Genomic DNA, 25,264 nt, shown 5'->3' with positions numbered 1-25,264 from the left:
GCATAGCCAAGGACATCGGAAATGCTGCATAGTTTTGATAAAGAGAGAATCTTTTATAGTTAAGGATGGTCTGCATTGTTACGGGCCCTTAATGTTGAAATCCTGTGATTATTTCCAGTTCGTCAACCTAAAATGGCTTCTGCACCTGCTCTAAATTACCCAGGTATTACTGTCTGTATGCTGCTGTATGCTGCTTATTGTTCCCGTCCACAATGCTGTAGTGACATTACCTGTAGCTTAACAGTCACTTGTACAGTCACATTAACCCCGTTTTGCCGTTCCTTTTCTCCTCGTAGGACAAAGCTCGCTTGTTTTGTTTGTTTGTTTTACGTATCTTAAATCAAATTTAAGATACAGTCAATGTTATTTCCCTTTCCTTCTGGCTTACAGTGTGTTATGACTGTTTTGTTAGATTTATTTTCAGAGGTTGAAAAATAGGTGCACTGTCATATTGGAAAAGTTTAGTTGCAGTGCCATCTACTGTTGAAACTGCCTGATTGTAGAAAGAGGCTTGAGTGTGTGTTTATGGAGAATGCTTTTTGTTGTATGCATGCGTTAAACTTTTAATAACTGACATGGCTTGCGTAATGGGGTATAGTAGTATAGTTCTAGCTGTGGTTTATTTCATTCCATTGGTTAATGAATGAACTGCATGAATGAAAGCCTATATTTTTAGCTCAGTGGGCCAACCCTTTCATTTCGGAGTGAACTGAAACCTATTGTCTGTCCATTCATTGTTAGAATACTTCCGTTCCAACACCTCAAGTGTCGGTGGGGCCGAGAAGAAAGGCCTGCTCGGATTCTTAAAGTTCAACAGAAGGAAATCAAAGGTAAGACGGCACAGTTCGCTTGTGTTCCAACAGAGTGACATTTAGCCCATTGGCTTGGCTAACTTAGCACCATAATACCATCTAGAGAATACTACAAGGCACCATGCATAGGCTACTCACTAAGAGTGTGTGTCTGCAGATCAAGTTGACTTTAAACTGCTGACTTACTACTACTATATGTGGAAATGCAGGAAAAGGAAGCATATTTTTTCTGTTTTTGATTGGAATAATTTGGTACTTAAATCTTCTACTTAAATAGCTACTGTTATTCTTGAGCTCAACATGATGGCTTTCCATAAAAATAATTAGTCTTATAGATTTGACTGTCCCTGTGGAAAGGGTTTTTTAACCCTAGAGCTGTAGGAGTACTGCTATCATCTGTCAAATAACTGAAATAACTGCATGTATTGCTTGTATTGTAGTTGCATTCTGATGTATTGCATGTTAGATGTACGTTCCATTTCAGACTGAAGAACAGTCACCTACTATGGACATGGATGGTCTTGATAATAATATTACTCAAAATACTGAAAAACACTACAATGTAAGTACTACTAACCCTCCTCTCCTCCTCCTCCTGAAATGTCTGGGTGTGGTAATTGACATCTTGCATTATATTTTCTTTCAATACTCCAATCTCATTCAATAAGTGCAATCCCATTCATTTTGCAGGAGGATAAATTATGCTTTTGAGTTCTATTCTCTTGTAGATGTTCAAACACCCACCACATTGTAACAGATAGCATTTTATATCCCACAAAAATTAAAACACATGGGTTGCAAAATTCCCATAACATTCCCAAAACCCCCAGTTTTTCCAGAAATCCTGGTTCTACAATTCCAAGAATCAGTTGGGAATAAGCAGGAAATCCAGAACTCTCCAACTAGGATTTCTGGAAAACCTAGGAATTTTGGGAAAGCTACCATTATTTTGCAACCCTACTTTTCAGCCTGTGCCTCCTCCTCTTGATATAGCTGATTTCATGAGAGCTGTTCTGCTTATGTACCACTAGAGGGCAGACTTGACAAGTGTCTTCTGATTCCCCTCAGTCAATTACAATACCTTGACGAATTTAAAGTTTCTGCAGCAAGTCAACCTGAAATAAATTACAGTCTTGAATTATTGCTTAATCTTTGATCAGCTTTACTCAGTGACACACATAATGTATTTAATAGTACATTTGTAATACAATAGTAGTTAGAGCAGTAGGGCCAGTTTCTTGGGAATAGTTTTGTGCATGTGTGCTAAAACATTATATTAGAGCAAACATTGAACAGGCTATCTGTTGGGAAGGTAATTTAATCAGTTTTATACAATTACAGAGGAATCTATTACAGGCAGCCATCTGGGATACCCCTCAAATCAATATGGGTATTTTATTGGATTTCCCATAAGACCTTGGTGGATCTCTCCTGCTCATTTGAGTCAAGCCCCAGGGCGCGCACGCACACACACACCCTCTGTGTCCTCAGTGATTATGTTACACCATCATACTGTACCTGGCTACATTTACTCTGATATCTGGATACCATTATTGGCCGAACAGATGGAAAGATTTGTTGAGGACTGTTCATAACACAGACTGAAGTAGAACAGAATTGCATCTATGATACAGTGTACAGTCCTGCATTGGACAAACTGATGCACCGATATGTTGAAGACTGTGTACATTGTGTATGATCTAAAGGATTGAAAACGAAATTGAGTTTATAAATTTTTTTATTGTACAGAGGACAATAAGGGCGTGTTGCTGCCTCTAAATCATCATAGATGTTCGGTTCTATCTGTCTCTACTCCACTTAAAATGCATTTCCACCTTGGATATGCATGAGTGATAGGCATTGTGGTTAGCTTTCAGATTTCCTCCAGCATGGAATTAAAGATGTTCAGCATGGAATTAAAGATGTTCAGGTAAACTCTTCCCAAACTTTAATAACAAAGAAAGACCCAATAGCTTTTTTGGCTCCGGTCTGTAAATTATTTAATGTTATATAACATTTGCTACGCATTCATGGTAATTCCCTGCATGGAACATTCCGTTCCAACAGCTGAGTACAGCAACAGCACAGATCCCAATTCAAAGTTACCGTAGTCTCTCCCTAAATTTGGAATGTGTGTTTCATAATTGAACATGCAGTGGATGTACTGAGGGACTCTCAGAGAGCCGGAATATTAACAGTTTAGCCACACTCCTCCCTCAAATACACAGGCATTGAGCATGTTGCTCTACCAAGGAGAGGAGTTAACATCGAGATCCTACTACTACAAAGGGAGGCTTACTGGATATCCTATCTAAAAACATTGACCCCACGTGGTCTGAATATTGACTTTGATCTCAGGCCCTTCTTATGAACAATTCTCTCTTTTATGAACAAGTCGTATAATTGTATATATTCTTTGTACAGCTTATCAGCGTACACCTAATATGTTCCCGCTGTTGATGATGATGCTTATTATGCATTAAGGTTGAACCAAAATATTACATGGAAAAAATACAAATGAACAATCATTTATGTTGATGCTAATATTGTGTGCAATATTCAATTATGTTTGCATATGATAACAATAGCCTAATATATTTAATATGCCATAAACAGTTTAACAGTTTCACTCAATTCATTCTAATTAACATATTCATTATGACACACCCCTCACTATTGTCATTGGTTGCACTGTTTGTCTACATAACCTGGTTCAAGTATTCATGACATTACACTGAAGAAGGCACAGTGATGCCGAAACGTTGGTGATTTACCCAATAAATTACTGGGAGTTTATATATGGAGTGTGAGTTATTTTTATAGTTTATTTGCCGTTAGTCAGCACCTCCACACAAAATAATTTTTTCTGGGTGTGTGCCAGCTCATGTTTTTTATTGGCTCTTTCATAATTGAACATGCCGTGGATGTACTGAGGGACTCTGTGAGCTGGAATATTAACAGTTTAGCCACTCTCACTTTCATGTGAGAAGGTCTCCATGAACACATTAGCGCAGTGTGAAAAGTTCATCAGGGGAGGAGAGGGTTGGCCGCGGGCCAGGAATCCCTCCCTAGTCCCTGCTGAACACTGTCTGATTTCTAAAAATGCATTTCGGGCCCTTTCTCTCTAATGGCCTGGGATCAACCGGCAGAAGATTCAGGCTTTGGATTTACTGTAATATTTTCATGTATATGTACAGGAGCCTATATATAGGCAGCATCCAACAAAAGGGAATAGAGTAAAGCTGACTAATGCACTGTGTAAAGTATGCCAGGGCATCTAGCCTTGGGATGCACTTATGCCCATGTATGAATCATGTGGTTCTCTGTAGCTCCGTTGGTAGAGCATGGCGCTTGCTATGCCAGGAGAGTGGGTTTGATTCCTGGGACCAGCCATACGTAAAACGTATGCAAGCATGACTGTAAGTCTCTTTGGATAAAAGCATCTGCTAGATGTTATATTCTTTAGGCAGGAAGATCTAGTAGGTGGGAGAGGCACGTGTCTTAAGATAAGAGAAGATCAAAGTTAAACAGGATGTGAAGGTCATAAAGATGAATGGTGTCGACTTAGTTGATCCAGGCTCTGTGTTCTTAGAGCGGGGCAGCAGTAAATCTACTGCAGGATTCTAAGACTCCAGCTAGGTTTTTATTACATACATATTTTTCTCTTTGCTCTACATTACTGTATAGTAGCTCAGTCTGCTTTTCCAAGCTTATGCAATATGCAAGCATTTTGGCAACTCACATCTCCCTCAAAGCCACACTGCCTCTCCTTAGTAGACTAGAATAGTTTGATTGTGCTTGCCTGGTGTAATGGAACCAATGAAATAGTCCCAAAAGTTCAAACACTGCCCGCCTGGCACTCCAGGCAGACTCAATCAAATTATGAAAAATATTTGAAAGAAAACAAATACTATTTATGCCCAGGTCTGAATACTTTTGAGTGCTTTTCTCTCCCTCCTGCACATTTTCCATTCATTCTCCCCACTGTGAGAAGTGCTTGGTTCACTGATTACCTCTAATGACTAGAACTTAATGTTTTAGTCATTTAAACTTTTTTTCATGACTACTTTGATCCTCTGCCCAGGAATTGTCTGAAATGCTGTGTCATTTTGACCTAATACGCTTTCCTTTCTTTTCTTTAAACCTCCCCACCATCCTTTATAGATGTATATCTTTGTTCCTAGTTGTGCTACAGTACAAAGATACAGAAGCTTATAACGTTTCAGATAGCCTGTACCCAGATCTGTTTGTGCTGTCTTGCCAACTCCTTTTTATGATCACTTGGCACGACATTGACAGTAGGAGTTGGAAAGGCAGTGCTAATAGATCTGGGACCAGGCTAAGTTTCAGATGCTTAGGAAAGCCTTTGATCATTCTTTGATCATCCCCCATTGCTCAGCAGCATCCCTCTCAGACAGACAGATGGTGTATTAGCGAGGCGAAGTAGCTACGGAATGGTAATAAAGCTGACTGCAGCTGTCACAACTGTCACAAAGCATCCTGATTCAGCAGGGATCTGAGAGCCTCCTCTTGCAGACTAGACTGTTGTTTCTTGGAGACAGACCCAACCCTAGGTTTTGCTTTAGCTTAATGTACCACTGCAATAACAGGCCATGATGAAGCTCTGCAGATATTTTACATTCAGTCCTTGGCCCTTGTTAGTCGGAGTCCCAAATGGCACCCTATTCTCTATCTAGTATTATGTGTCCTTGTCAAAAGTAGTGCACAACATAGGGAATAGGGTGCCACTTGGGATCCAGCATTAGTGAATAAAGGGCATGACCCATGCTCACCCTTCAGAACTGGCCCTTGACATTTCCACTGTCTACCATATCAACCTGTGATTTTGGATTTCTGAGACCATTTAGAATTATATGACCTTTAAATGCCACTCAGTTCATATGTAGCTCTGTTCCGTGTGTTTATAATTGTGTACATATGTGTGTGTGTGTGTGTATTTTTATATTCTCTCTCTCACTCCTCCTCCAGGGCCTGTCCACGGTGTCCATCGTGCCCTGTGTGGAGGCGCGGCCCAGCACCCTGGGCCAGTCCCAGTCCGTCATGAACATCTCCAGGATGTCCCCCAGGATAGAGCTTAAGAAGAGGAGGGCCCCCCCGGCCCCCACACCCTGCCAGGGCTGCTACACACTGGAGGCCTACCAGGTGAGAGGGCAACACACACACACACACACACACACACACACACACACACACACACACACACACACACACACACACACACACACACACACACACACACACTTCAGGTCATGGTGACCTGTGTTTATATCAATTATTGCAACATTCGCTAAACATTTCCTTTAATCTCCTTGTGTTATTTGTGGATCTAATAGCAATAGTGGTAGTGTTATTTCTCTTCTCGTGGTGTTGTTTTTGTCACCATGTTTTGTTGGCTCTAATGGGCTTCTCTCCTCCTGTTGGAGCGAATGGGGTTTGTCTGGAACTGTGTGTTGTGGTCATAGTGACCGTTACTAACAGGAACACACTGCTTAATCTGTGAAATGGATTACATTGTAAATGCCACCCTATTCCCTATATAGTGTACTACTTTTACCAGGGTCTATAGTGCTCTGGTTAAAAATAGTGCACTGTGTAGGGAATAGGGTGCCATTTGGACACCGACTCCTGTTGAGAAGCATAAGGTATTCTGTGTACTACTCACGCTGTTCTTCCAATCAGGATTTAATTTGGGGTTATGTTGTCGTGGCTCCCAGGTTTTTTTTCTCTCCGCTGTCTGTTATTATACCCTTTATAGCGACAATTGATATCCTTTCAGACAATTAAATTAAGAGCCACATCAGAAGCGTTCAGTATTGTTTCCCTGACGACAATAAACGCAGCTGATTGATGTGCAGTTGTGTTGTTTTTATGAGGTCTTTTATGGTAGGGTAGCTAGATGTGTTTTCTTTTTACTAAATGTCTTGGTAAATCATGGTATTTCATGAACTTTAACATACTTTTTTAGGGTAGAGTGGTCTGCACGCAGGCAGTCAGGTTGCATGCAGGCAGCTCGAGATGATTTGATTGACAAGTAAAGTGCCTGTTCAGTGGTGCATTGAAGCTATCTCGAGAAGGTTTTCGTGTCGGCATTTAAAAAGCCATAGCGTACCGTTACAGACAAACAAACATGCTGTTGCCGAGGCGCTTTCAAGGCGCCACATTCCATATGTCTGAAAAGGGTATTAGACACTGTTCCGAAACACCACACTGATGACGTCTTTATCAGTCCGTTCACCCAGAGATAAGCAACACTAGCTGTGCCGTGACTCGCTAGCACGGATGAGACAAAGCGTTGTGTTTGGAAGATGGCTGGCTGCATGTTGAGGCACATGGGCCCGATGTATCCTCTTGTGAGGGTTAGACAAGGACAGAGAGATCAGATGAGGACGGAGTGCCTGAGGGATGGGATGGCTGCTCCTAGGTCTCCTTTCCATGAGCCTGAGCTACTGGTAGGATGGCTAGTGTTGTAGTGATGACAATCTGTTCCCCTGCGGTATGACTACACTCTATATAGCAAAAGGTGCTATGTAGAACCTAAAAGGGTTATTTGGCTGTACCCATAGGAGAACCTTCTGAAGAACCCTTTTTGGTTCCAGGTAGAATCATTTTGGTTCCAAAAGGGTTCTCCCAGTCAAATTATCATGGAACCAAAAAGGGTTCTCCCTGAAACCAACCTTTTTTCTAAGAATGTTAAGCTCGGAATTACCAGAGACCTCACGATACGATATTATCACAATGCTTAAGTGCCGATACAATATGTATTGCGACTCTAACGATTGTATATGTATTGCAATTCAATACTGTGATTTTAGATCAAATCATCGTTCCAAATATATTTCTCACCATATGTCTGCTGCAGAGGGACAAGAGAGAGACATGATAAAACAAGTTTTGATCAGTCATGGAAATAAAGGAGCTGAAAACAAATTGGCTTCCAATTTAAAAAATAAGATGGAGAACAAGGTATGGAGGAAAATACTGGAGATTTGGTGCAGGTACATCCAACTAGCACAAAAATAATATTGCGATATTGTCAAAAACGATATATCGTCAAAAATAACATCCGATTGGTAACTGTATCAACCCCCCCACCCATCACAAGTTATAACCCTCTATTGATCTCAGTACAGTATCAATTTACAATCAATAGTCAAGCTCAAGGCCTTATTCAATCAAATAGCCAACTGGATTTATCTGGGGTCAAGACAAAAAGAAAACAAGACAAAAAAAAAATGTGTACATCCCAAATTGCACCCTATTCCCTTTATAGTGCTCTGAACCAACTATATTAATTTGGGGACAGGTTGAAAAGCATTAAACATCGATGTCAATTTAGCTAGCTTGCTGTTGCTAGCTAATTTGTCCTGGGATATAAACATTAGGTTGTTATTTTACTTGAAATGCACAAGGTCCTCTACTCTGACAATTAATCCACAGATAAAAGGGTAAAAGTGTGTTTCTAGTAATCTCTCCTCCTTCAGGCTTCCTCTTCTTTTTTGGACTTTATATGGCGGTTGGCAACCAAATTTAATGTGCATTACCACCACCAACTGCACTGGAGTGTGGACCTCAGTTCATTTTTCAATCACCCATGTTCAATCACCCACACATATGCTACTAAAAACCAATGAGGAGATGACCCGTGGGTATATGCTCCTAAAAACCAATGAGATGGGAGAGGTGGGACTTGCAGCACATCACACGTCACAAATAGAACCAAGTTTTATTTTAGCGCCTGGCTACGCAGACGCCCATTGACACGCGTGAACATTGTGCCTGCAATGATTGCAGCGCTTGCACATGTGGCGCGAGCGATGTGGTCAGCATGTAAGAGGTCATGTTTAGAACGCCTTCTATGACATGGCCTAGCCTGTCATCCTGAGCTGTCCGCTTCAGGGTTTGGTAATAGGTTTTACACAGGCAGACAGTAAGCCTGTTTGGCATGCTGGAAAGGTAACATCAGACTCAGGCTTATGCAACAGTAGTCTCTAGTGACAGACAGACTGTTAACATAAACGCTGGTTTTGATTCTGAGATTGCAGTAATAATGCAGCAGTGGATGAGGTGTGTTTTGGTGGCACAATATCAAATATGTATAAGTGGGGTGTCGTGTTTCCAGAGGCAGACAGGCATGAAATCAGCTTGACAGGCTCTTTATGGCAATGTTACTGTACATAGTCAGAGCACAGGTGAGGTTGAGGGTTCAACAAACGAGACAAAAGTTTGCTGTAAAAAAAAATGGAATAATTTCAACAACTATCTCTTGCATGAGATGGCATTAATGAACTCAAAAAATCTAATCAAATGTATTTGTCACATACACATGGATAGCAGATGTTAATGCGAGTGTAGCGAAATGCTTGTGCTTCTAGTTCCGACAAAGCAGTAATAACCAACGAGTAATCTAACCTGATCTAACAATGCCAAAACTACTACCTTATACACACAAGTGTAAAGGGATAAAGAATATGTACATAAAGATATGAATGAGTGATGGTACAGAACAGCATAGGCAAGATGCAGTAGATGGTATCGAGTACAGTATATACATTTGAGATCAGTAATGTAGGGTATGTAAACAAAGTGGCATAGTTTAAAGTGGCTAGTGATACATGTATTACATAAAGATGCAGTAGATGATATAGCATACAGTATATATATATATACATATGAGATGAATAATGTAGGGTATGTAAACATTATAATAAGTAACATTGTTTAAAGTGACTAGTGATATATTTTACATCAATTCCCATCAATTCCCATTATTAAAGTTGCTGGAGTTGAGTCAGTATGTTGGCAGCAGCCACTCAATGTTAGTGGTGACTGTTTAACAGTCTGGCCTTGAGATAGAAGCTGTTTTTCAGTCTCTCAGTCCCTGCTCTGATGCACCTGTACTGACCTCGCCTTCTGGATGATAGCGGGGTGAACAGGCAGTGGCTTGGGTGGTTGTTGTCCTTGATGATCTTTATGGCCTTCCTGTGACATTGGGTGGTGTAGGTGTCTTGGAGGGCAGGTAGTTTTCCCCCCTCCCGGTGATGCGTTGTGCAGACCTCACTACCCTCTGGAGAGCCTTACGGTTGTGGGCGGAGCAGTTGCCGTACCAGGCGGTGATACAGCCCGACACCATGCTCTCGATTGTGCATCTGTAGAAGTTTGTGAGTGCTTTTGGTGACAAGCCGAATTTCTTCAGCCTCCTGTGGTTGAAGAGTCGCTGCTGAGCCTTCTTCACGATGCTGTCTGTGTGGATGGACCAATTCAGTTTGTCTGTGATGTGTACGCCGAGGAACTTAAAACTTACTACCCTCTCCACTACTGTCCCATCGATGTGGATAGGGGGGTGCTCCCTCTGCTGTTTCCTGAAGTCCACAATCATCTCACTTGTTTTGTTGACGTTGAGTGTGAGGTTAATTTCCTGACACCACACTCCGAGGGCCCTCACCTCCTCCCTGTAGGCCGTCTCGTCGTTGTTGGTAATCAAGCCTACCACTGTAGTGTCGTCCGCAAACTTGATGATTGAGTTGGAGGCGTGCATGGCCACGCAGTCGTGGGTGAACAGGGAGTACAGGAGAGGGCTCAGAACGCACCCTTGTGGGGCCCCAGTGTTGAAGATCAGCGGGGTGGAGATGTTGTTACCTATCCTCACCAACTGGGGGCGGCCTGTCAGGAAGTCCAGTACCCAGTTGCACAGGGCAGGGTCAAGACCCAGGGTCTCGAGCTTCATGACAAGTTTGGAGGGTACTATGGTGTTAAATGTTGAGCTGTAGTCGATGAACAGCATTCTCACATAGGTATTCCTCTTGTCCAGATGGGTTAGGGCAGTGTGCAGTGTGGTTGAGATTGCATCGTCTGTGGATCTATTTGGGCGGTAAGCAAATTGGAGTGGGTCTAGGGTGTCAGGTAGGGTGGAGGTGATATGGTCCTTGACTAGTCTCTCAAAGCACTTCATGATGACGGAAGTGAGTGCTACGGGGCGGTAGTCGTTTAGCTCAGTTACCTTAGCTTTCTTGGGAACAGGACCAATGGTGGCCCTCTTGAAGCATGTGGGAACAGCAGACTGGGATAAGGATTGATTGAATATGTCCGTAAACACAGCAGCCAGCTGGTCTGCGCATGCTCTGAGGGCGCGGCTGGGGATGCCGTCTGGGCCTGCAGCCTTGAGAGGGTTAACACGTTTAAATGTTTTACTCACGTCGGCTGCAGTGAAGGAGAGTACGCATGTTTTGGTTGCGGGCCGTGTCAGTGGCACTGTATTGTCCTCAAAGCAGGCAAAAAAAAACCTCAGAAGACCACTGAAAGGGAAGGGGGTTAGGTTAGAATAGTGATTGGTCTAAGAGACTTGGAGCCTACTATAGGAACACAGTGTTGTACATGATCATTATAGTCAGTACACGCTCAACACATTTCTAATAGACATATATGGTTCCCTTTTTGGGGGCTTCAATCTGCTCACTCCAGGGTAGGGTTGCAAAATTCCAGTAACTTTCCAAAATAGCCAGGTTTTCAGAAATCCTATTTGGAGAATTCCAGATTCCTTGTTCCTTTTTTTTCACCTGATGCTGGGAATCTTCCAACCAGGATTTCTGGGAAACCTGGGAATCTTGGGAAAGTCACCAGGATTTTCCAATCATACTGTAAGGAGTGTTATTCTTCTATGAATCTCGGTAGTTGACCTGATCTGTTCTCAAGTATTTAAGTCAACGGTACAAATGTCATGGAGCCTACTGAATATACTCTGTTTTTCTCTGCAACATGGCTCTTAGTGATGTTGATATATCGACTCCTGGCTTTGCTTTCAGGGTGGACCTGCCAAGCAGCCCCTGAGCAGTACAGTCTGAGGCAGCATCCCTATTTGTCCTGGTCAAAAGTAGTGCACTATATAAGGAATATGGTACCATTTGGGACGTAACCTCAGACTCCATCCCATCAGGGGGATAGCTGGCAGCACAGGCTAAGTGTGATTGATTGAGATGGCTAGCATTACCTGCATAACCCATTCCTTAGGGAGATGTCATCATCTGAACCAAGAGGGGTTTAGTCTTTCATAGCAATCCGTCATTGGCTTTTTGTACTGCAGCGATTTTAATCCACTTTAATGTAGCCTACCGTTTTAATCTGTTTTAGCAAGATACAAGTTGTCTGTTTACAATTTTGCAAGGTTTGGATATTTCTACATTGGGCTGATGGTACCATTCTCAGTAATAGTTGTGGTCCTTTTATTTATTTTTATTGAATTTGTGGGGAATCCTCCATGAATGTTTTAATCAGTAGTGTTTTAAAATGTTCCACATTCTGTAAGGTCACACTTTTTGAAGGTCACACATGATTCCTTTAAGAGGAAGCTTGTGATCTGAGTCATATGTTTGCAATCCCTCAGTCAGGCCTACACGATTGCTACACAAGTAAACCATGTGGCTGCAGAACACTGAGTTAGAGTGAGAATGGTTGGTGTGGAAGCCTTAACTTACTCAACGCCTCTCTGAATTGGACTATTCAAGGGGCCTGCCTTGGTTTTTCAGTCCATCTGCTGACAACCTCTATTTCCTTTGTAAATTATATTCTATCACTTAAGGCCATGCAGTTTATTTTAGGTTGTGTTGTTTCACCTCATGCAAACTTGCTAGTGTATGTATTAGGCAACACTGTGGATGTTTCAGTGGGACAGGCTCTGCTGTGGAACAGTGTGATTTTAAAATAAGTGGCAAACAGAAGCATGGGCAGCTCTAATAGTTTTGAGTGCAGATTTAGAGTGTGTCCCATATGGCACCCCATTCCCTATATAGTACACTACTTTTGACCAGAGCCCTGTGTTTCCCAACCCTGGTTCTCGAGTACCCCCAACAGTACACACTTTTTATTGTAACCCTGGACAAGCACACCGGATTCAACTTGTCAAATAATCATCAAGACCTCAATGAGTTGAATGAAGTGTGTTTGTCCAGGGCTACAATGAAAAAGTGTTCTGTTGGGGGTACTTGAGAACCAGGGTTGGGAAACACTGATATAGGGGATAGGGTTCCATTTGGGAGTCTCTCTGTCATGCTTCTTTCCTCTTTATACCAAGGAAGAAAACGTTGTGTTCTCAGGAACAAAGGAAGAGGCCCCTAATGCCAAAACAAACAGCCCACTGGAACTGTGTAGTCTACCATCTCTCTCTCTCTCTGTGTGTGTGTGTGTGTGTGTGTGTGTGTGTGTGTGTGTGTGTGTGTGTGTGTGTGTGTGTGTGTGTGTGTGTGTGTGTGTGTGTGTGTGTGTGTGTGTGTGTGTGTGTGTGTGTGTGTGTGTGTGTGTGTGTGTGTGTGTGTGTGTGTGTCAATCTAATGAAGTAGTGGTGGCGTCTTCTCACAGAAATGTTGTGGGGAATGTTGTTTTTTCACCATGTTATGTTGGCTCTAATGAGCTTCTCTCCTCCTGTTGGAGATAATGGGGCTTCTCTCCTCCTGTTGGAGACAATGGGGCTTCTGTCCTCCTGTTGGAGACAATGGGGCTTCTCTCCTCCTGTTGGAGACAATGGGGCTTCTCTCCTCCTGTTGGAGACAATGGGGCTTCTCTCCTCCTGTTGGAGACAATGGGGCTTCTCTCCTCCTGTTGGAGACAATGGGGCTTCTCTCCTCCTGTTGGAGACGATGGGGCTTCTCTCCTCCTGTTGGAGACGATGGGGCTTCTCTCCTCCTGTTGGAGACGATGGGGCTTCTCTCCTGTTGGAGACGATGGGGCTTCTCTCCTCCTGTTGGAGACGATGGGGCTTCTCTCCTCCTGTTGGAGACGATGGGGCTTCTCTCCTCCTGTTGGAGACAATGGGGCTTCTCTCCTCCTGTTGGAGACAATGGGGCTTCTCTCCTCCTGTTGGAGACAATGGGGCTTCTCTCCTCCTGTTGGAGATAAGGTGGCTTGTTTGGAGCTGTGTTTTGTGTTTCTGTTCACATTTAAATAATTATTATTTCCAAATCTCAGTCTCACAGTTAAGTTTTTGAAATAATTGTTTTGTACCTAAAAGAAAGACAAAAAACCTATCGTTGTTGTGGTTTTATGTTGGAATGTAATCTTAACTTTAGCAGACAAAGTCATATCCAGCACTGATAAAGATATAATGGAATATTTTCACTACAGTTGGCAGAGTAGTCCACACTTTGTCTACAGTGGTACATTGGCTCTCTATTTGAAGTGGACTTATGCCATGAGCACTGATATACTTTTACTTTCAAATGTGTGTATGTGTGTGCATGTACTTGTGTGCACGTACTTACAGATGTGTGTGTAAGCAAGCGTGCCCGTTTTTCTGTGTGTGTGTGTGTGTGTGTGTGTGTGTGTGTGTGTGTGTGTGTGTGTGTGTGTGTGTGTGTGTGTGTGGTCTGACCATAAAGAGCCTCTAAATTCACTGTGCCAGCTCTGGAGTGGTGTGCTGTGTTGAGTAATTCAAAAGCTGGAGCTTTGGCAGCCAGGGGACTGAGCCTGCATCCCCCTATTCACATAATAGTGCACTACTTTTGACCAGGGCCCATAGAGCTTTAGTCTAACGTAGTGCACTATGGATCCCTTTTGGGACATAGACCAAGTCAACCATTAAGGAGTGAGCTAGCATTCCTGCAGGATTAGGGGGTAGAAAAGCTATAGAAATATTTGACTGAATGACAGCATTGAATGGCAGCACATCAATGTATAGTCAATGTGATTTGATACAGTCTGTGATATAGAGTTAGTAGAGCTGGGAGATGGGTTGTGCAAGTGGTAGGTAGGCAAGTCTGACTGGGTGAGAGAGTGCACAGCAGTTTGGGCATGGCTCATGGAAAATCACCTCGGGCTCGAAATTGCGATGAAAGTAGCAACAAGCCATAAATGATTTGTCAAAACTTTTTTTTATTTATTCCTTGAACGTGGTTGAAGTAAGTCAGAATGTCCTTTTTTATTTTTATATTCTAAGAAAAGGCATGTGGTGTTTCTCTGGGAATGAGTCATTGTGGTTGGAACGCTGTGTTACTTACTGCCTGCCACCTTGCACTTCTTTACAGAGGTAGAGATGCGTAAACTCCCTGAACTGTGTATGCACCTCCACCAACTCCACCATCACACCACCGTTCATACTTGTCGGTCTCTGGCATACCATAGCATGTGGGGCAAAGTTGAAGCTGTAATGGAGGACTGACTGGGATATGAAGATGGATGTGCGTGTGTACGTATGTGTGCATGACCATGTGGGTGCACGTGTGTGACTGATTGGCTGCTCTTCAGAGTGAAAGACAATACAGTGCAGCTGAACGAAGCGACGGCGTCCTCTCACAGGCTGTAATCAGGCCATTCTCTATGAGTGCTCCATACTACAGTTGTACTGGAGTGTAAACATACCAAGGGAATTGATTGTGTTGCTCAGCTATGGATTACTGTTTAAAGTGGCGTGGTGTGCTTTGGGATTTAGAGGAGCCAATTTAAGTCTGGGGAACATGTACATAAGATTGGCCAAATGGAGACCAAAGCTTCCCTTGCTTAGTATATTTAATAACCCTGCATGGCAATGGTTTAGCTCCCGTCTAAATCTGATATATATGTTGGAAGCATAACGCCTGCAATATAAACCATTTGCACACACACTTCAGAGAGTGATGAATATTTCTCATTGGACCATACGTTTACTGGATAGTTTTGAGACGGTGAGTTGTCAGGTCAACTTTGTGGATCTAATGGAACATGTAAGATGAGGAAGCATGGGGAGTTACAGTCTGTCAGTGTTGGAGGGAATAGTAATACCAGGGTAATGGCTGTCTGTCTCTGCCATGAAGATAGAGGGCTCTGGATGACTACTTTACAATGGAGGTAGCCCTCAATGGGTATAGCCATGCTGTCACACAGGATGCCATTTGGAAGGATAGAACGTGTGCTGTCTTTCCATATCTATTTTTTTTATTTCACCTTTATTTAACCAGGTAGGCTAGTTGAGAACAAGTTCTCATTTGCAACTGCGACCTGGCCAAGATAATGGTCTCTGTACTGGAGGTCTCTGTACTGGAGGCCTGGGTCATTGAGTTCATAAACAGCTCACCAGTTGACATGCAGACCGATGACAGTATTAGTACAGACGGTTTGTAGCAGGGGGACAATTTGTCAAAGAGCGACGGAAGCGCTGACCCATTTTTTTCAAATTTGAGTTACATTTTTTACTTCACCTTTGTACCATATTTGCACGTTGCACACACACAAATAGAGTTGAGGCTGATGAAAATATATGGTAATTTTGTTCTTTACTAATTTGATCGGTGCTGTCACACACATTAAATATTTAGACATCAAAGTTCACCCTTGCGTAGATGATATGTGCAACCATAGAAAAGGTGAGGAACGCCTTTGAAGAGGTTTACTCCCAACGCCAACACCTTTTTGTTCAATGTAAGGCTTTAGGTCATTGAGTTCATAAACAGCTCACCAGTTGACATGCAGACAGTTTGTAGCAGGGGGAACATTTGTCAAAGATATAAGGAGGTGTTGACCCATTTTAATTAGGTCTGGGAATTGCCAGGGACCTCATGATACGTTATTATCACGATACGTAGGTGCCGATACGATATGTATTGCAATTCTCACTGTGGTTGCAGAATTTATCACATCATGATTCTATAGTATTGCGAATTGATGTTCACTATGTCTGCTGCAGAGAGACAAGAGAGCATGAGAAAATGTTTTTATCAGGCATGGAAATAAAAGTGCTGAAAACATGTTGACTCACTATTTAAAAAGAAGATGGAGAACATCCGCCGTTTTGGCGCAGGTACAGCCGACTAGCGCACGCTAACGCTACCTAGCAACAACATTTATATATATATATATATATATATATACACACTACCGTTCGGAAGTTTGTGTTCACTTAGAAATGTCCTTGTTTTTGAAAGAAAATGACATTTTTGGTCCATTTAAAATAACATATTGATCAGAAATACAGTGTAGACATTGTTCATGTTGTAAATGACTATTGTAGCTGGAAACGTCTGATTTTTAATGGAATATCTACATAGGCGTACAGAGGCCCACAATCAGCAACCATCACTCCTGTGTTCCAATTGCACGTTGTGTTAGCTAATCCAGGTTTATCAATTTAAAAGGCTATTTGATCATTAAAAAACCCTTTTGCAATTATGTTAGCACAGCTGAAAACTGTTGTCCTGATTAAAGAAGCAATAAAACAGACCTTCTTTAGACTAGGTGAGTATCTGGAGCATCAACATTTGTGGGTTCAATTACAGGCTCAAAATGGCCATAAACAAAGAACTTTATTCTGAAACTTGTCAGTATATTCTTATTTTGAGAAATGAAGGCTATTCCATGCGAGAAATTGCCAAGAAACTGAAGAGCTCATACAACGCTGTGTACTACTCCCGTTACAGAACAGTGCAAACTGGCTCTAACCAGAAAGAAAGAAAGAGGAGAGGGAGGTCCCGGTGCACAACTGAGCAAGAGGAAAAGTACATTAGAGTGTCTAGTTTGAGAAACAGACGCCTCACAAGTCCTCAACTGGCAGCTTCATTAAATAGTATCCTCAAAACACCCGTCTCAACATCAACAGTGAAGAGGCGACTCCGGGATGCTGGCCTTCTAGGCAGATTGGTGTGGTTGGCTTCCGGGTTAAGTGGGGCATTGTGTCCAGAAGCAATGTGGCTTGGTTGGGTTATGTTTCAGAGGATGCACGGCTCTTGACCTTCGCCTCTCCCGAGTCCATACGGGAGTTGCAGCGATGAGACAAGACTGTAACTACCAATTGGATACCACGAAATTGGTGAGAAAAAGGGCAAAAAAATTTAGTTAATGTGTTGTATTGGATTTGTCCCAAACATAACATTTTGTATTCAGGGGCAGAAAGTTAATCACTATTTTAGAATTGAAGTTTTAATGTTGCTTTGCCACATTTTCTGACATATTACTTTATTGCCTTGTTGAAATCAGAATGCGTGTTATGAAATATTTGTATTCTGTAATGGCTTCCTTCTTTTCAACCTGTAAACTAGAATAGTATTGTGGAGTAACTACAATGTTCTTTATCCATCCTCAGTTTTCTCCTATCACAACTATTTTGAGATGAGGCTTATGCGCCCAAACTCACACAACACCTTTTTTGATCAATGTAAAGCTTTATGTCACGCACAACATTACGGTCAAATAAGATTCACGGGCAACAAAGAAAACACCAGGTAATAAAAAACCTATGGGTCATGTTCAATTCTGATCTAAATTTCGAATCACACATTAAGAATGTAACCAAAATAGCTTTTTACCACCTGAGGAACATTGCTAAAGGTGCGACCGTTTCTATCTCAGGCTGATACAGAGAGACTCATCCATACTTTTGTTACAAGCAGCTTGACTACTGTAATGCTCTCCTGTCTGGTCTGGCTAAGAAAGTCACTGGTCAACTGCAAAACATACAGAATGCTGCAACATGGGTACTGCCCAAGACCAGACGGAGAGCCCACATTACACCTGTTTTAAAGTCTCTGCCTCTGAGCTTTAGAATTCATTTTAATATTCTTCTATTGGTTTTTAAATCAATCCATGATTGTGCACCTCGGTACATTTTATTTTGTTTAAATTTTTTTATTTTTTACCTTTATTTAACCAGGCAAGTCAGTTAAGAACATATTGTTATTTTCAATGACGGCCTGGGAACAGTGTTCAGGGGCAGATTTGTACCTTGTCAGCTCGGGGGTTTGAACTCACAACCTTGCGGTTACTAGTCCAACGCTCTAACCACTAGGCTACGCTGCCACCCCGTCAGACATGCTTTTGAGTTATCTACCCAGTAGGTCCCTCAGGTCCTCTGGCACTGGCCTTTTAACTATCCCAAAGCCTAGGACCAAGAGGCATGGAGCGGTAGCCTTTACTATGCCACCAGCCTCTGGAATAGCCTGATAGAGAACATGAAGTGGGCTGAAACTGTGGACATATTTAAAAGAGATCTTAAAACACACATTAAACACACCTTTTCCTTAGGATGCTTTTTTTAGTGTTTCAGTTTTTATTGTTCTTTAGTTTCTATCCACTTATGTTTGTTGTGTAGTAAATATTTGTTTTTATTTTCATAGTTTTTTCATAGTTTTTTCCTGTGAAGTGCCCTGTGTTGCAGTCATGTCTGAAATGTGCTATATAAATAAAGCTTGATTGATTTGATTCCCATGAAAAGATTTGAAATGGCTACCAAAAATGTTTGAAAGTGTTTTTATGTCCATGCCTCAAGGATCAGAGGATATATTGAGATTAAATGAGTCACATATTGTTTTGTTGTATAAGGCAGCAATGATATGTAACTTTTTGGCAACCTGACCAAATTCACATAGAAATGTTAGTTATGTCATTCTCATTGAAAGCAAGTCTAATAAGCATTTGATCTGTTCTATGTGCTCTATTTCTATGCTTCCCATTCTTAAGTTGTTTTTGCATCTTTTACTTTGGGTTTTGTACACCAGCTTCAAACTGCTGGAAATACAATATTTTGGGTTATGGAAAAGATATTTCACATCGGTTTAGATGGTACAATGATTGCCTGTTTTGTAACATAAATTGAAATTAGGTGAACTATTAGAATTTTAGCAACCAGAAAATGGCGGTGCAATTTTGCACGGTGCACCTTTTAATAATGATAATGAGCAGTGAAGATGTCCAAGAATAAATTATTTATAGGGTATATTGTCATGGCTAGGGGGAGTTGTTAAGCCCATGACTCATTCTGTCTCTCTCTCTCTCGCTCTCTCTCAGGGGGCTCCTGACTCAGAGAGTACACTGAGGAAGAGGAAGGCCCCGGCACCCCCTCCTACCCCTGCTACCTCTGTCACCCCAGCTCCTAGCACCCCAGCACCTCTCACCTCTGTCCAGATGGCCCCCTCTCCCTCCCCAGCCCCCAGCTCGCCTACCCCCAGCTTGCCTGCGGAGGAGGACTCTGGCTCTGAGCTGAGCAATGGGTCTGTCTACAGCAGTAGCAGTAGTGGGGTCGCCGCCGGCACCTCTGTCGCTGACACCTCAATGGCCGACTCTGACTCCGCCTCCAGCAGGGCTGATGTGTCCAAGCTCGGCCCTGATTCCACCCCCATCAACATTGCTGCCATGGCTGACTCCTCCCAAGACTCCGCCCCCAGCGAGGTTGACACCAGCCCCAGGAGCAAGACTATGGTCAATGTCGCCCCTACCAGCAAGGTTGAAAAGGTTGACTCCGCCCCCAGGAGCAGCACTGACAAGGCCAAGCCCGCCCCCGACTCGTCCCGCAGCAACACACCGGAGGAGACCAGAGGAGAGTCCGCTCTTGGCCTGAAACTAGACGAGAAAGAGAACAACAGACACAGTGCCATGGGTCAGTATCATCAGTACACATATAGTCAATGTAAAGAGGCTGATTGAGTTCTCTCCCGTCAACCCGCAGGCTGTTCCAGTCAGTGTTCAGAGGTAGATGAAGGGACAGAACGTGCTTTGCACCATGTTGAGCACTGACTCACAAGATGTTTGTCATAGCAGTCATATAACAGTGTAACAACCCTGGCCTAGGTAGGCTCCTTAATGATCTCACCCAAATGGTTTAACCCAATTGGAGAACACCCTCAAGGATTGCTTCCGCTTTTCACTATAATGGGTTCCCCTGAACCTGAACTGAGTCACTGGTGGTAGACATGATACCTGTACAGTCATTTAGCCAGTAGGGACCCAAGGCAGCATAAACCTTTTTTAAACTATGTCACACGACAGGAGTTGGCCGGGATTTCAGTGCTGCAGATTTGATTGAATGCCTTACGTTTTGTACAATCTTTCCTCAGTAAACCAGGTGAAATAGCATTGCTATTAGGCTCGCTATTTGTATTGATGCACTGTACTGTAGAATATGACATTTCTCCAGCCTAAAATAATCCCTGTCCTACCTAATCTAACAAGGGAACAACATGCACATGACTAGATTTATATCGATTGCTTTACCCTCCATGTCTTTTCTTGAAACTAGTTGAAGTGGACCAGATTTATTTAGCTTGGAGAGGTTGAGGGATGAAGTGTTTAGTGCAGTGGATGCACTTAAAGCAGACAGCTCTGAGGAGTTGATTTATAGACCTGGGTGTGCCTCCCTCCCCTCTGCTACTCCCAAGACACTATGCAGAACAAATAGACTTCTGCTGGGAAGACCCTGTCAGATCCACAGACCTTTCTAATAGACTTCTGCTGGGAAGACCCTGTCAGATCCACAGACCTTTCTAATAGACTTCTGCTGGGAAGACCCTGTCAGATCCACAGACCTTTCTAATAGACTTCTGCTGGGAAGACCCTGTCAGATCCACAGACCTTTCTAATAGACTTCTGCTGGGAAGACCCTGTCAGATCCACAGACCTTTCTAATAGACTTCTGCTGGGAAGACCCTGTCAGATCCACAGACCTTTCTAATAGACTTCTGCTGGGAAGACCCTGTCAGATCCACAGACCTTTCTAATAGACTTCTGCTGGGAAGACCCTGTCAGATCCACAGACCTTTCTAATAGACTTCTGCTGGGAAGACCCTGTCAGATCCACAGACCTTTCTAATAGACTTCTGCTGGGAAGACCCTGTCAGATCCACAGACCTTTCTAATAGACTTCTGCTGGGAAGACCCTGTCAGATCCACAGACCTTTCACAGACCTTTCTAATAGACTTCTGCTGGGAAGACCCTGTCAGATCCACAGACCTTTCTAATAGACTTCTGCTGGGAAGACCCTGTCAGATCCACAGACCTTTCTAATAGACTTCTGCTGGGAAGACCCTGTCAGATCCACAGACCTTTCTAATAGACTTCTGCTGGAAAGACCCTGTCAGATCCACAGACCTTTCTAATAGACTTCTGCTGGGAAGACCCTGTCAGATCCACAGACCTTTCAAATAGACTTCTGACTGACTTCTGGAAGACCCTGTCAGATCCACAGACCTTTCTAATAGACTTCTGAAGACCCTTCAGATGACTGACTTCTGGAAGACCCTGTCAGATCCACAGACCTTTCTAATAGACTTCTGCTGGGAAGACCCTGTCAGATCCACAGACCTTTCTAATAGACTTCTGCTGGGAAGACCCTGTCAGATCCACAGACCTTTCTAATAGACTTCTGCTGGGAAGACCCTGTCAGATCCACAGACCTTTCTAATAGACTTCTGCTGGGAAGACCCTGTCAGATCCACAGACCTTTCTAATAGACTTCTGCTGGGAAGACCCTGTCAGACCGACAGACCTTTCTAATAGACTTCTGCTGGGAAGACCCTGTCAGATCCACAGACCTTTCTAATAGACTTCTGCTGGGAAGACCCTGTCAGATCCACAGACCTTTCTAATAGACTTCTGCTGGGAAGACCCTGTCAGACCCACAGACCTTTCTAATAGACTTCTGCTGGGAAGACCCTGTCAGACCGACAGACCTATCTATTGCTCACAAGGCAGAACAACTAGACTTCCCCAAAACATAACAAAACAAATCATTATGTTCTGATCTGAAGTTGTATATTTATGGGTTGTACATCATCGGTTGTACAGTCTGGAAAATAAATAGATGACATGCATCAATTAGGGATGATGTACTACAGGGATTTTAGATGTTTCCCCTTATTTAACCCCTGTGGGCTAAAGATAATCATTGTTTATGTTCTATAATGTATGTGAGCGCAGTTGTTTCCTGCCTCCAACTATGTGGAGAGAAAGAACCTCTATTGGCTCTGTTTGCAGGAATAGTGCAACCCAGATATCTCTCTACTCTCTCACATGGCACACTGCTCCTCTGTGCTCTTTTCCTCTTTTCGTCTGTTCTCTTTTCGTCTGTTCTCTTGTCCTCTTTTCGTCTGCTCTCGCTCTCGCTCTCGCTCTGGCTCTGCTCTGCTTCTTCTCTCTCACATCATAGTGAAAAAACAGTCCCTCAACCCAATTTTAAATGTTTGGCTCAGGCACAGAGGCTCTATTTCTAATAGGTGGTTTTTCGATTGTTGATTCTCATCTTAAAATACATTTTCTGTCTGGAAAAAAACTGAGATTTCAACCCACTCAATTGGGGCTGTTTCAATCAATCCACCCACCGTGTGTGTGTGTGTGTGTGTGTGTGTGTGTGTGTGTGTGTGTGTGTGTGTGTGTGTGTGTGTGTGTGTGTGTGTGTGTGTGTGTGTGTGTGTGTGTGTGTGTGTGTGTGTGTGTGTGTGTGTGTGTGTGTGTGTGTGTGTGTGTGTGTGTGCGCGTGCGCATGTCCCCTCAGTGTTTATAAAGGTCCTGCAGATCATCTGTTAGCCTCTGAAGGGTGTGTTTCTTACCCCACGTCTTACGTTATCTTCAGTGCTGACAATAGGGATTCTCTCATCTTAATCTGCTGTGTGCGTTTAAGTCCCATAGCTAGGTACATATTTTTGTGGCGCTAGCTGTCACACCTGGAACTCAGTCAATCATCTAAAGGGGCTGAGGCACAGAGTCAGTCACTCCCACGGCCAGCTCTACTCCTTGCAGTCCATCAGCTGCTGAGTAAGGGATGCGTGAGGCATACGTTGACATATTGCTCACATCGCTCAGCACTGGCTGCCATTACATCAGCCTGTTACTGGTTTTATCCCAAATGGCACCCTATTCCCTTATAGGGCACTATTTATGACAAGAGCCCTATGGGCCCAGGTCAAAAGTAGTGCACTATATAGGAAATAGGGTGCTATTTAGGACTAACACACAGTTACACTCCCATGGCAGGCCGTTCAGCTCCAGTCCACCCATTGCCATGAGTATTTCTGTCAGATTTCTCTGAATGTTTCTGAGTTTATTGCCGCTGTGTGCTCATACTATGTATGTGATCACTGATATGAGTCAAATCAGACTCCCTTTTAATATGGAAATCCAAGATGACAATATTCTGAAAATCTAAAGTTGACTAATTGTGATTATACACTTCTACATAAAACACCAGATATGGAGATTCTTGTTTTGTCAAGTGGCCTACTGTTCTGAAACCCCCTGGATGTTTCGATTGATGCAACAGTCAGCGTTTGAGCTGGCCACACTGTTTTTTCACAGAGACATTTTGCACAAACACAGTCCTTACAAGGTTATGTCCTGAATGTGACCAGTTTATTTTTGGATGCAATGTTCAGATATTCACAGAAGTAGCGACAGCATAACACAATCATGCAATGTATGTGTGTTGGGGCGGCAGGGTAGCCTAGTGGTTAGAGCATTGGACTAGCATTGGACTAGTAACCGGAAGGTTGCAAGTTCAAATCCCTGAGCTGACAAGGTACAAATCTGTCGTTCTGCCCCTGAACAGGCAGTTAACCCACTGTTCCTAGGCCGTCATTGAAAATAAGAATTTGTTCTTAACTGACTTGCCTTTTTAAATAAAGGTAAAAAAAAAAAAAAAACGGAAAATGTAGGCTACATTAGTCCTAGTGCTAACAGAGGAAAGATTTGACGTAACACAAGCAGTCATATTTAGCTAACAGAAATCACAATGTGAATTGGAACCCCCTAGAAATAACTATTTACAATTCATCACATCAAGGGTGAGCTCACCATTGATCTAAATAATTGAGTAAAACGCTTTCTAAAAATCTAATGTAATCCAACGATGGGTAGTGTGTGCACACCACACTGTTTTGTTTTTTCGTCAACCAAAGATAATAAGAGGAGGCAAGAAGAGTTTGGTCTGTTTGCAGTATGCATGTTGAAGGGGTTATGTTGTCTATGGTCATTCACTTCCCTTCATTCAATTCCAGAAGTTTACTCGAAAGATTTGTGAAACATTCCTTCTCCTCATTATAACATATTTTGTCTGACAGATGTTTACGTGACACCCAGAATGCATTGTATAATGTCAACAAACATGGCATCACACATAGCTGGCAAATAGCTTAGCATTAGCTCATCATAATCAGTACAACCTTCAAAAAAGTATTTTACATACATCAAAGGTGTCCATTACAATCTATGCAATAATCAGAATGCATTACTTGTCACCAATACTTGAAAACATGAATAAAACTGTAAATACATTATGCTCAATACATACATACTGTATGCTGCAGTAGAAAAGACAACACGATATACAGAAAATAAGGCACTTACTTTGATAGGAACGCACACATGTCCAAAGTTATTATTTGTAAGGAAAATAACAATGAAGGCAATGCGAGCGCCAGCCAGGAAATGTGCCAGGGAGAAAACGTTTGTGTAAGACTGCGCAAATATCTGCATATTTGATCTGTGGAAACACTGGGGAGGTGCTTGGGCTCTCCTCGAAGAGAGAGTTTTGTCCGGCTCAGTAAAGCCTCAAACATTGAAATGGGCTACTTTTATGTGAATTAATGAGGCGGCGGAACACACCTCAACTCAAACTGTTGTTAGAAAATACTTTTAAATTGACAAGTTGAAACAGCCTATAGATAATTAGCAGGCAGTGTGCGTTAACTGTCCTGTTGCGCATCAATCATATTTT

General features: G+C 42.7%; 1 protein-coding gene and 1 long non-coding RNA gene across 15 annotated transcripts in view; one reads left to right on the top strand and one right to left on the bottom strand.

Annotated features, from left to right (window-relative positions):
• Nucleotides 1-25,264, top strand: part of LOC118367720 (protein cordon-bleu-like) — a 68,881-nt gene that overhangs the window by 32,291 nt on the left and 11,326 nt on the right. For 8 of the 11 annotated variants that reach the window (XM_052494464.1, XM_052494469.1, XM_035751335.2 and 5 more), the window contains 5 exons: nt 119-163; nt 742-830; nt 1,297-1,374; nt 5,802-5,975; nt 19,569-20,157. In XM_052494464.1, coding sequence (XP_052350424.1) covers nt 119-163; nt 742-830; nt 1,297-1,374; nt 5,802-5,975; nt 19,569-20,157 — 975 coding nt within the window. The remainder of the gene's footprint in view (nt 1-118; nt 164-741; nt 831-1,296; nt 1,375-5,801; nt 5,976-19,568; nt 20,158-25,264) is intronic. The other 3 variants (XM_052494465.1, XM_035751343.2, XM_035751346.2) reach the window with 3 other exon arrangements.
• On the bottom strand, nt 20,176-23,685 carry LOC127915178 (uncharacterized). 4 transcript variants are annotated; one of them, XR_008090463.1, is made up of 4 exons: nt 22,043-22,165; nt 21,813-21,996; nt 21,508-21,691; nt 20,176-21,450 (listed from the first exon to the last, which is right to left on the bottom strand). It is a non-coding gene; the product is annotated as an uncharacterized LOC127915178 (long non-coding RNA). The 4 variants fall into 4 exon arrangements; XR_008090464.1 differs by lacking the exon at nt 20,176-21,450 and having other exon boundaries at nt 21,461-21,691; nt 21,813-22,042; nt 22,135-23,685; XR_008090462.1 differs by lacking the exon at nt 20,176-21,450 and having other exon boundaries at nt 21,461-21,691.

Source organism: Oncorhynchus keta, chromosome 34 (genome assembly GCF_023373465.1).
Source record: "Oncorhynchus keta strain PuntledgeMale-10-30-2019 chromosome 34, Oket_V2, whole genome shotgun sequence".
Taxonomy (NCBI): Eukaryota; Metazoa; Chordata; class Actinopteri; order Salmoniformes; family Salmonidae; genus Oncorhynchus; species Oncorhynchus keta.
The sequence above is the reverse complement of the archived record's forward strand: the minus strand, read 5'-3'. Positions and strand labels throughout refer to the sequence as shown.